This window comes from Pristis pectinata, chromosome 6 (assembly GCF_009764475.1).
Source record: "Pristis pectinata isolate sPriPec2 chromosome 6, sPriPec2.1.pri, whole genome shotgun sequence".
In the NCBI taxonomy this organism is placed as follows: domain Eukaryota; kingdom Metazoa; phylum Chordata; class Chondrichthyes; order Rhinopristiformes; family Pristidae; genus Pristis; species Pristis pectinata.
This window is the reverse complement of record NC_067410.1, coordinates 93,539,239-93,552,042: the sequence shown is the minus strand read 5'-3', so window position 1 is coordinate 93,552,042 and position 12,804 is coordinate 93,539,239. Positions and strand designations below refer to the sequence as shown.

At 42.1% G+C, this 12,804-nt stretch overlaps 1 protein-coding gene across 1 annotated transcript in view; it reads left to right on the top strand.

The window, feature by feature from the left end:
- The window catches only part of LOC127571670 (activated CDC42 kinase 1-like), a 115,454-nt gene that overhangs the window by 83,457 nt on the left and 19,193 nt on the right, over positions 1-12,804 (top strand). The window contains 1 exon segment of the mRNA XM_052018257.1: positions 729-2,185. Coding sequence (XP_051874217.1) covers positions 729-2,185 — 1,457 coding nt within the window.

Below are 12,804 nucleotides of genomic sequence, written 5' to 3'. Positions count from 1 at the left end.
TGTTAGTAGAGAATGTATAATGGAGTTTCATGACTTAACTTTAGGAGGTTGTATACAGGTTCATGAGATGGCCAGAGAAATGATAAAAGTACGTACATAATGAAGAAGGATGTGGTTGGAGGGAGAGAGCAAGTGGTTCATCTTTAGGGACTGTAGAGAAGCCTCAAAGGACAGGAAACTACAGTAATAAAGAGATAGTTGAGATTTCTCAACTATTTCAATTGAAACATGAATTTATTTCATAGTTTATAAAGTTAGGAAGTGTTGTACAGGATAGGGTGATGCATTTCTTTTGGTGTCTTGATGAAAATGATTTTAAAATAATTGGCAAAGTTCATCATGCAACAATTGTTAGAACTTGAATGTTTTCCTAAGGGCTGAAACCAAAACAATTTTTAACAGGAAAATTAATTAATATTTGAAATAAAGGAAGTTACAAGGCTGTGGAAAGAGAGCAGGGGAGTGAAATAATTTTGTCAGCACTAGCAAACTCGTGGCACAGATTGCTTGAGCTGCATGCCCTCTTTAAGTGCGATGTTTTCTTGTGAAAGTGAAGCATCCATATCTATATAACACATTATGATTAACTCCACTTGTATTAATTTTTAGCAAATATAATTAATTAAAAAAAGCTGGATTAATGCTGAAAAGAAATGGAGTAAACATTTTAACACTTTGAAATCCTCTTTTGACGAATCTTCTTCTTCTTTTTCTTGCATATTTTTCAGAGCCTGTCTATGACCCTGTGATTGGGGAGGAAACTGCAGGCTCTTTGCCTCTAAAAAAGCTCAGCCTGAAGAAACAGGGCCCAGCAAAGTCTCTAAAACTCAACAAACCTGCTGCTCGTGTTTCTGCCACAAAGTTAGGTGAGAAGCCATCAGAATGGAGTAAATCGTCAGGTCATACAAATAATGAGGTGGCTCTGATTGACTTTGGAGATGATCAGACAGGTCACACTCCATCTCCAGTACTGGAAAGTACTATTCCTACACTGGCTAAGCTAGTATTGGACTCGTACTCACTACTGGACAAGACACCGCCTCAGAGTCCTACCAGAACCTTGCCTAGACCTCTGCACCCTGTTCCTATAGTTGACTGGGATTCCAAACCCTTGCCTCCACCTCCAGCCTATGATGATGTTGCTCAGGATGAAGATGATTTTGAAGTCTCGTCCATTAATAGTCTGGATACTGAATTAATTGGTGAACGGTCAAAATATGGAACTCCTCAGTTGCCAAGAAATCAAGAATCAGGAGAAACTAATTATGCATTTGTACATGATACAGATGGCAAAGGAAAACCCAAAGTGGAGGATAATTTGTTCCTTCCACCAAAGCAGATGAAGCAGACTACCTTTTCCCAGTCAGCTGAAATATTTGAGGAACTACAACAAGAATGCATGAAAAGACTTAATGTCCCTGTTATTTCAACTCCAGCCTCCTCACCAACTCCCATCTCCTTGTCAGCAAGTGTATCTCCAACTACTTCTGATGATAAACCTCAGATCCCACCACGGATTCCCATTCCTCCACGGCCTCTAAGGAGAAATGAACTGGGCCGTTGGTCTGGTGAGTTGTCACCTGCATCTGGAGGTGAAGAGGATAAGCCTCCACAAATTCCTCCCAGGGATCCATTGTCCCAGCCATCCTCAAGAACTCCAAGTCCCATGGCAATTCCAGTTAGTTCTCCACAGCAAAGGACAACTGCAGCTTCAATGGCAACATTAACTGTAGGTGCATACCTCTCAACATCTCCTAGCAAGTTAATGCCCACCACTCAGAGTTTTGCCTCCGATCCAAAATATGCTTCACCCAAAGTTATTCAGGCACAAGGAAAAGATACCTCTAAGGGACCTTGTATCTTGCCAATAGTAAAGGATGGCAAGAAGGTTAGCAGCACCCATTATTATTTGCTTCCAGAGAGACCTTCTTACTTAGATAAATATGAAAAATTTTTCAAAGAGGCTGAGTGTGTGGATGAACTCTGTTCCAAAAAATTTGTGACCACAGCAACAGTGAGGCCAATGGTACAACACCCTGAATACAAGGCCAACTTTTCATCCAACAATAGCAACACAGGTCCTGGGCTTACAGTAATGAAAAATTCTCATAGTCTGCAAAAAATCTCTCTTGAGAGCTCCAGTGGAAAGACAGACTGTTTTACTCCAACGGAGAAAATTAAAATAGTAAGTAGTATAATATGGACTTGCTAATAAAATTCTGCATGTACAGCATATTAGTATTAATTTTGGTTCATGATGATTCAGAGTGGCTGCAATGCATAAACCTAAGCAGGACCATGCTCTTTAGTCCATGCTGAATTTCTCTACTTGAATGGCAGGGCTGTTGATTGAAACTAAAATGAATTTTCGTATCGTACAATGTGTAGATGAAGTAAATATTTGATAATTTCAAATGTATGGAGCTTGGTTCTGAAGACCAAAGTTTTCTGAGCAATGGGTAGATATTCATGACTGAGAACTTCAATAACCATAACAAAAATCATCTGCGTAAAACTGATCTATAAATTTTGACAGTGTGGGGAACTCCACCATGTTTGATTAACAGTGCTTGCTGTAATGCTATTTTATAGTTTCATTGACAGTGAAGCAGCATAGCCTTAATACTTGCATCTAGAGTTGACAAATAAGTAACACACCTAAATGTCCTGCTGCCTGGGTAAGATCCCATCAATTTGGAGCAGGAAATATTGCAAACTTTCAAGAGATCAGATAGCGTTCATTGAATGATTAATAACAGGTCAGTGTTTCAGGTTGCTAAACCATTTGTCAGATCTAGCAAAAGGTCATTGATCTGAAATATAACCCAGTGCTTCTGCATTTGCTGCTTGATGTGTACCAATGCCTGATGTTCTGAATCTGTAAACAATAGTGCTCCTACTACCATTGATCTGCAGTTTGTTAAGCACCATGTGACTTGTTGAACTACACACTACAACACCTTTTGACTAATTAATTGAGAGCTAAGGGGTTTATATAGTATGCATTTTGCAGCTCACACATACCAAAAATGTGCAGTGGTTGCATGAGAATTAACAGCAATTTCTCCCATTTTTTTAGTGTCTTTAATATGCGAAGATGGCATATAGACGTGTCATGAAACCTAAAATCAATACTAAGCCAATAAGCAGATTGCCATAAAGTTGGCTAAAGAAGTAGACTTTAAGGAAAGAGAGGCAGAGAGGTTTTGAGAGGGCATTCCTGAGCTTAGAACCTTGTCAGGTGAAGGCATGTTTGGCTTTTGTTGGGTTTAGTAAATTCAGGGAGACTTGAGAGGGCACAATTGATGAGGCATGTATTTTGAGGATGGAGGAAATTAAGAGGTGCAAGACCATGGTGGGATTGGAAAACAAGAATGAAAATTTTAAGATCAGGCATTGCTTAATCAGAAGCTAGTTTAAGTCAGAAAGCACAGAAGTAATGATTGAACAAGACATTGTTTCCTGGGTCAGAACCAAAATAGATCCCAGTAATCCAGCAGCAGTAGTCTAGAGAAGGGGAAGAGAAACCAGTGCCTGTGATTCTCAAACTAAGACTGAACACACAGGAATTCCACCAGGTGCAAACAGAACCATCCACCTGTATGACAGCGGAGAGTCATTTGAGGAGGATGTTGTGGTCAACCATGGTATAGATGATATAAAGCTTCAGGACAAGAAGAAATAGAATTCACTTTTCACAATCACATAAGATATTGTTTGTATCTTTGATTACATCCATTTCTTTACTGTGGCTAGAGTGACTATCTTTACAAAATGATAAAGTGGAACATGTGTAATTTAAAATTGTGGGATTTTGGTTAACCATTTTAATGAGCAGGGATTATATTGGTCCTGCCCGTGTGACAATTTTATGGAGTCAAGAATGTTAACACTAAAGAAATAGACTTTGAGCCAATCACTAGAGGGGAATTATTTGTGGAGGATTGAAAGAGAAAAATGCAGTAGAGGTCATTTCACTGCTGAAGAGGACAGAACACTTGTGATGTAGAGAGATTTGAGGCTAAGAAAAATCATTGCAAACCTGAAGCATTGGCAATAAGTTGCATAATGACATGCAAGGTACAAATTATCATCTATATTTTCTCAGATTATGGTCCAAAAGATTTCTGCTTAGGCAACAATCTAAGGAGAGCACTGCTAGGGTGTGATAATGAGTTGTGTTTCACACAATTTACCATGGTATAAGGGTAGGAAAATCTGTGGGGTTTACTGCAGTATCATGGAGTTTTAATGAACTAATTTGAGAGCAAATGATCGCTAGGCTTCCTCTGGATTCTGTGCAAGGTCTGTTACCAATCTGAGGTGGATTTGAACTAAGTTGAAAATCATTCTTTTCAATTTATTCTTCAAGTAGTAGGCATCTATGACAATGCCAGGATTCATTGCTTCTTCCTAATCGGGGAGGTTGTGGTGAGACACCTTATTGAACAGCTGCAGTCCTCAGAGTTATGCAGAACAGAAACATAGCCTTTGGTCTTGTGTCCACGTGGCTGTCAAGTCCCTATCTATGCTAATCCTATTTCCCAGCACTAGGCCAGCAGCTTTCAATGCCATAGCATTTCAAGTGCTCATCTAAATCAGTCTTCACTGCTGGAACTCCAGAAGTATGTTTTAGGTTTCAAACACCCTCTTGAGTAAAAACAAAATCTTCCACAGATCTCAATTAAATCTCTTACCCCTTATCCACCTTAAGTCCACTAAGGCATCAAATACCTCTCCTTTTTTTTATGGTAATTTATTATGGAATGCTCCCATTTTCCTCCCTGAATTCTCCAAATTCTCCTTGGTGAATACAGAAGTATGCATTTGAGATCTCGCTTACATCTTCTGGTTCCACATACAGGCAGCCACTTTGGTCCTTCATGGGCCCTGCTCTTTCCCAAGATAGTCTCTTGCCCTTAACAAAAAATGCATTGGGATTTTCCTTAATCTTGCCTGCCAATGCCATTTTGTGCCCCATCTCTGCCCTCCCAATTACCTTTTAAGTACTCCCCTATGTTTTTTTTATATATTCCTGCAGGCCTCATCTGTTTTTAGTTCTTAAACTTAGTAGAAGCTGCTTTTTACTCCTTTCTCCAGCCCACAATGTTCTTTGACATTCAGGATTCCTTATACTTCTTGGTCTTATTCTTTGCCATTACAAGAACACATTGTCCATGACCACATACTTTTTCACTTCTGAATGTCGCACACTCTCCTGCAAGTGGCTGCTCCCAGTCTGCTTTTGCCACATCCTGCCTTATCCTGTGCACCTGTTGCCCTTGTTCTTCTTGGTGGTGGAGATCACAAGTTTGGAAGGTGCTGTTGGGAAAACTCGAATGAGTAGTTGCTATACACTGCAGCTACTGTGTTTCATCTACCAAAATGAATATTTAAGGTGGTGGTGCAGGCTGTTTGGTCCTTAGTGTTTTTAGAACTGCACGTAATCAAGCAAGTGAAGAGTATTCCATCACAATCCTGATTTGTGCCTTGGAATTTTGGAAAGTCTTTGGGTGTCATATGTCATTGAATACAGGATTCTGATCTGCTGTTGCAGCCACAGTATATGGCTTGTCCAGTTTGAGTTTCCTAGTCACCGGTGATCCCCTTAGGATGTTAATGTAGAACTTGGCAATGCTAATGCTACTGAATTTAAGGGTAAGTAGTTAGATTCTTGTTGGAGGTGGCCATTGTCTGGCTTTTTTTTTGCTCTGAATATTACTTACATATCATTAATTCATGTATGTATGTTGTCTTGGTCATCCTGCATGCAGGCATAGATAGTTTCATTTGCAAATGGAATTCTGCAATCTTCAGGGAACATCAACATTTCTGACCTTGAAATAGAAGGAAATTCTTTGAAGTAGTTGGCCAACATTGGCCCTGAGGAACTCCTGTATCAGTGTCCTTGGTGACAGAAGATTACTCTCCAACAGCCATAAGTTTTCCTTTGGTTTAAGACATGACTCCAATCATTGGAATGTTTTCTCCTTGATGCCCATTGACTTCTGTTTTACTATGGCTCTTTAATCCCACGCAATCAAGTGCCCCCTTTATATCAAGGACTGTCTCGCTCACCTCACCCCAGAATTCTACTGTTTGGTTCAGCTCTGGAGCAGAGTGATCCTGAGGAAAACCAAATTGGGTATCGGTGCCCAGATTATTGTTGAGTATGTGTTGCTTAATCACACCATCAGCAACATGTTCCATCACTTTACTGATGGTTGAGATCAAACTGACGGAGCAATTTTCTACACTTTTGGGTAAATTCCAGGTTGTGCTTGTTGTAGAACAGCTTAGCTTGAGGCATTGCTAGTGCTAGATTTCCAGTACTATAGCTGGGATCTTGTCTGGTCCTATAATTTTGGAGTATCCAGTGTAGTCATTTCTTGATGTTGAGTGTAGTGAATCAAGATGGTTCTATTATTTTGGCGATTGCAGAAAGAAGTTGAAATGAATCATTCACTTAGCATTTCTGGCTGAACATGGTAGTAAATTCTTCGGCCTTTAGCAATGACATACTGGCTCATGCCATCATTGATAATTGGGCTGTTCTTAAAGCCACCACCTCCCATTAACTGTTGCGATTGTGGAGCTTTGGTCTGATTCATTAGCTGTGGGATTGCTTAACAATGACAATTGTGTGTTCTTTTCCCTCTTAGCATTTACATAGTTCCATATTGTAGCTTCACTAGTTGGCACTATCACTTTTAGGTGTGTAAATTGGTTTATTGTTGTCACATGTACCGAGGTACAGTGAAAAATTGTTTTGCATGCTGTCCATACAGATCATTTCATTACAACAGTGCATTGAGGTAGTACAAGGGAAGATCTACTCCCAACTGAAGTCGAGGACTGTTGCATTCCAATCAGGTGACCCTGACCTTTACAAGAAATCGAGATATGACCTCCATAAAGCTATCAGAGATGCCAAGAGACAATACCAATTCAAAGTAGAGTCCCAGACCAGCCGTCAGTTGTGGAAGGGCTTACATGCTATAACAGGCAACAGAACGAAGTCGGGCAGCGTGGTCAACAACAGCGCATCCCTTCCTGATGAGCTTAACGCATTCTGTGCATGTTTTGAACAGAAGGGGAGTGGTTTGTCACTGCCCATTCTCACAGCCTCCAATGCAACTGATCCCATGGTCACCGTCGAAGACATGAGATCAATCTTCCGGAGAGTGAACCTGAGGAAAGCATCTGGCCCAGATGGTGTCCCTGCCATGTCCTCTGATATTGTGCTGATCAGCTGGCGGGGGTATTTGCAGACATATTTAACCCCTCCCTGCTTCAATCTGAGACTCCCACCTGTTTTAAGAAGACCACTATCGTCCCAGTACCCAAGAAAAACAAGGTAACGTGCCTTAATGACTACCGATCGGTGGCTCTGACATCCACCATCATGAAGTGCTTTGAGAGGCTGGTCATGGCACGCATTAACTCCAGCCTCCCGGACAACCTCGACCCACTGCAATTCGCCTACCACCGAAATAGGTCTACAGTGGGACGCCATCTCCCTGCCCTACACTCAGCTCTGGAGCATCTGGACAGTAAAGACACCTACGTTAGACTATTGTTTATTGACCACAGCTCTGCCTTCAATTCCAAGCAAACTCATCACCAAACTCCGAGACCTGGGACTCGACACCTCCCTCTGCAACTGGATCCTTGACTTTCTGACCAACAGACCGCAATCAGTGAGGATAGGCAGCAACACCTCCAGCACGATTATTATGAACACTGGTGCCCCACAAAGCTGTGTCCTCAGCCCTCTACTCTACTCCCTATACACTCATGACTGCATGGCTAGATTCTGCTCTAACTCCATCTACGAGTTTGCAGATGGTACCACAGTATTGGGCCGTATCTCAAATAATGATGAGTTGGAATACACGAAGGAGATAGAGAGCTTAGTGGCATGGTTTCAAGACAACAACCTTTCCCTCAATGTCAGCAAAAACAAAAGAGCTGGTCATTGACTTCAGGAAAAGCACATGTTCCTGTCTACATCAATGGTGCTAAGGTCGAGAGGGTTGAGAGCTTCACGTTCCTGGGAGTGAACATCACCAATAGTCTGTCCTGGTCCAATCATGTAGACACCATGGCCAAGAAAGCTCACCAGTGCCTCTACTTCCTCAGGAGGCTAAAGAAATTTGACATGTCCCCTTTGATACTCACCAACTTTTATTGATGCACCATAGGAAGCATTCTATCTGGATGCATCACGGCTTGGTATGGCAACTGCTCTGCCCGGGACCGCAAGAAACTGCAGAGAGTTGTGGACACAGCCCAGCACGTCACGGAAACCAGCCTCCCATGGGCTCTGTCTATACCTCTCGCTATAATGGTGAAGCAGCCAGCATTGGTGAAGCAGCCAGCATAATTCAAGACCCCACCCACCCAGGACATTCTCTCTTCTCTCATCTTCCATCAGGCAGAAGATACAGGAGCCTGAGGGCACATACCATCAGGCTAAAGGACAGCTTCTATCCCACTGTTATAAGACTATTGAATGGTTCCCTTATACGATGAGATGGAATCTTGACCTCACAATCTACCTTGTTGTGACCTTGCACCTTATTGTCTACGTGTACTGCACTTCCCTGTAGCTGTGGCACTTTACTCTGTATTCTGTTATTGTTTTTACCCTGTACTTACCTCAATGCACTGTGTAATGAATTGATCTGTATGAACGGTATGCAAGACAAGTTTTTCACTGTACCTCGGTATAAGTGACAATAATAAACTAATACCAATACCAAAACAATCACAGAATGCTATTATTATTATAACATATTATTATAACAAGACCAGCCTCTCGAAGCACTTCATGATGCTTCATGGTTAGAGTCACCAGGCGATAGTCATTAAGGCATGTTCTGTGGTCTTCTTAAAGTATGCCGAGTAGTGCTCTCTCCATGTCCTTCTGCACTTCTCATTGAACCAACGTTGATCACCTGGCTTGACTGTAATGACTTACTGAGGGATATGTCAAGCCTGGAAGTTACAGATTATAGTGCTGTACATATCTGCTGCTGATGATCTTCTGCAATGCCTCATGGATTCTCAGTTTTGAGCTGCCAGATCTGGTCTCTGTCTATCCCACTTGTATTGCAGCAAAACGTGATGGAGGGTGTCCTCAATGTATAGAAAGGAAATCTGAATTACTACTTAGTGCACTAGATAAGAAGCCACATCCACAATGGCTCCATCTGGTTGCCAGAAACCCTTATACGATGACTTGGATTAAGTAAGTGACAAGTGATCTTGCTAAGTACCACTGGACAGAGAAACTGAAATACGAAGATAGTTGACGTCACAAAGATCCTTGTTTATGGAGGTGATGCATGTGGGGAATAATGGGGTGGGTTGTCCTGGCAACATTAGGTAAAAGACCATGGTATAACTGACAAGGAAACTCTGGCATTTCATCATGATGCTTTTAGGAATGTATTATGCAGAAGCCAAATGAAAATGTATGCTTGTGTACCTGCTGCCTAACATAATTTGACTCTGTCAAATTGCTACTACTGAAATTACACATTTCCAGTTGATTTGAAACAGTATACCTGCATGCACTATATTCAATATGACAATTGGATGTCAACTGTTTTTGGTGAATTACACTACTCAGCATTTAATTCATGACAGACAACAGTTTAAAAGGGTTTAAATTGTTTTCCTGGAGCAGGCAGGCAGATGGCAGTAGAGCTTTGTCGGATTTTAGGTGGGTCTAAATTGTCACCCTAGCTCTAATGGAGGACAAAAAACTGAAAATAGCATATTTCCTCTATTCCTGATAGCCATGTAAGCCTAATTGGATGGATTGGGTAAGTGCTGTTTTTCTCTGGTCATTGCTTGATACCTTTGAGAGAATATGAATATTTTGTATTAAGCAAGCAGAAATACTGTGTGTGTATGTGTGTGTTTGTGTGAGGGGAGGATTTGGATATACTTAAACATAGAGATAAATCTTCTCATGTCAGATGCTGATCAAGCATAAAATCCTCATTCACTTCACTCATTTTCTTTCAAAGGTACATAGTTACTGTCATTCCAGCCTTTCCATAGAATTTAATCCCTTGAAACTAGGGATTGATACAGTTCCAGTGGATATCTTCTTCAGTAGCCAAAACAAGTACTGGAGTAGTTGTTACTGATAACTGCCCTCAAACTAGTTTGACTATTTAACAGAAATGCTAATTTGACGCGCCTGCAACCTTCCTCTCCAGCAATCTAGTCAGTTTGTTGACTGTTTCTTCAAAATGATTGGGCATAGCAGTGATGGATCTAGCAAATCTCTCAATTTCACTCCTGCTTCGGTACACCATGGAATAATTATGTATTTTGGTACAATGTTTTCCTATATACAAAGTGGCATGCTTTTAGTGTACGAAAAATAGTTTCATGAATCAAAGATGTGTATTGGTTTATTATTATTATTGTCACTTGTACCGAGGTACAGTGAAAAACTTGTCTTGCATACTGATCGTACAGATCAATTCATTACACAGTGCAGTTACATTGAGTTAGTATAGAGTGCATTGATGTAGTACAGGTAAAAACATTAACAGTACAGAGTAAAGTGTCACAGCTACAGAGAAAGTGCAGTGCAATAAGGTGCAAGGTCACAACAAGGTAGATCGTGAGGTCATAGTCCATCTCATTGTATAAGGGAACTATTCAATAGTCTTATCACAGTGGGGTAGAAGCTGTTCTTAAGTCTGGTGGTACTTGCCCTCAGGCACCTGTATCTTCTATCCGATGGAAGAGGAGAGAAGAGAGAATGACCCGGGTGGGTGGGGTCTTTGATTATGCTGGCTGCTTCACCAAGACAGCGAGAGGTAAAGACAGAGACCAAGGAGGGGAGGCTGGTGTCTGTGATGCCCATAGAGTCAATGGCATTATAATGAAAATTCACAAATCAAAGTTTCATAAGTCATGGAATACCCTGTATTAAATTTCATTCACCACTGTTGTATCCACTAATACATTTTATTCAACACACAGTGCAGAGGCTTGAACACCTTGGTTCCACCCACCCCGTGTCTCCACAACATCCTTCCCCCATTGACATTCCAACTCTTTGCACTGGTGTTTCATTGACTGAAATTCCGTAACAAACTTTCAAACTGCATGACTAAATTTATTAGATACTTGACTATACCTCTGTGAATACCTATCAAACACCTAGAATTTTCAAATTCCAAATTGTTTTTACATATAGCACTCATTAACCATAGCCCTATGGTACCCCTCTCAATTCTGAGTCAGAAGTTTAGGGGTTCCAGAGACGTGAATGTACAATCCCAGCTGATGTGGCAACATGTTACTAAAGGAACGTTGTGCTCTCAAAATGTCTTTCTTTCAAACCCAGACTCCTCCTGACCTGCCAGGGAGATGAAGTGGAGCAAAGGAGTTATTTCCAGTATTTGGTCAATACTTATTTCTCCATCAATGTCACTAAATAGATTGTTGGGTTATTATTGAATTGTTGTTGGGGACCTTGCTGTTTCTCCTTTATAACATATGGCAACATCTTCACAATTACCTCATTGTTGTTAATGGGCTGGACATCTCAAAGTTATGTTGGGAACTCTGTAAACATGTTACTTCTGAGATTGTGAAAGGTGTTTAAATCCAACTTTTTGGGGGGCAGTTACCTTGTTCCATTTGTAGGTCCAATTGCAACAGTGTGTTATCTGCAATTGCACAGCATGCATTTCGGTAGATTTTTGAAACACTATCCAAATGGTGAGACATTGCGGAACTTGGAGGTAGAGATCTGGGTCTGGTGTGATTTGCAAAAAGTTAGTATGCAGGTACAACAGGTAATTAGGAAAGATAACAGAATGTGATTATTTTTTGCTAGGGGAATTGACCACAAAAGTAGGGAGGTCATGCTTCAGTTATATAGGGTATTGGTGAGGCCATATCAAGTACTGTACAGATTGGATCATTATTTAAAGAAGGGTGTTAATACATTGGAAGCAGTTCAGATAAGGTTTACTGGACTGATGTTTGGAATGGGCTGTTGTCTCAGAAGAGATGGCACTAAGTATACATGAATTCACTGGAGTTTAGAAGAATGAAAAGGACTTGATTGAAGAACAAGATCCTGAGGTGTCTTGACAGGGTGAATGATTGATTTTCTTGCAGAATAATTTCTCTGGGCATCTTTGTTCGGGAACAGGCTGATGGAAATAACAACACATTAGGCAGTGGTCAGTCCAACAGTTATCACTACTCATCACAGCACAGGTGTTGACATCCTTGCAGTATCGCACTCCTCTCTCGCGCCCTCTCTCTCTCTCGCGCGCCCTCTCTCTCTCTCTCGCGCGCTACCCTCTCTCTCTCTCTCGCGCGCGCTCTCTCTCTCTCTCGCGCGCTCTCTCTCTCTCTCGCGCGCCCTCTCTCTCTCTCCGCGCGCCCTCTCTCTCTCTCGCGCGCCCTCTCTCTCTCTCTCGCGCGCCCTCTCTCTCTCTCTCTCGCGCCCTCTCTCTCTCTCGCGCCCTCTCTCTCTCTCTCGCGCCCTCTCTCTCTCTCTCGCGCCACCTCTCTCTCTCTCGCGACCTCTCTCTCTCTCGCGACTTCTCTCTCTAGTGCCCTCTCTCTCTCGCGCCCCCCTCTCCCTCTCGCGTGCCCTCCCTCTCGCGCGCCCTCCCTCTCGCGCGCCCCCTCCCTCGCGCGCCACCCCTCTCGTGCGCGCGCCCCCTCTCTCTCTCTCGCGCGCCCTCTCTCTCCTCGCGCGCCCTCTCCCTCTCTCTCTCGCGCGCCCTCTCCCTCTCTCTCTCGCGCGCG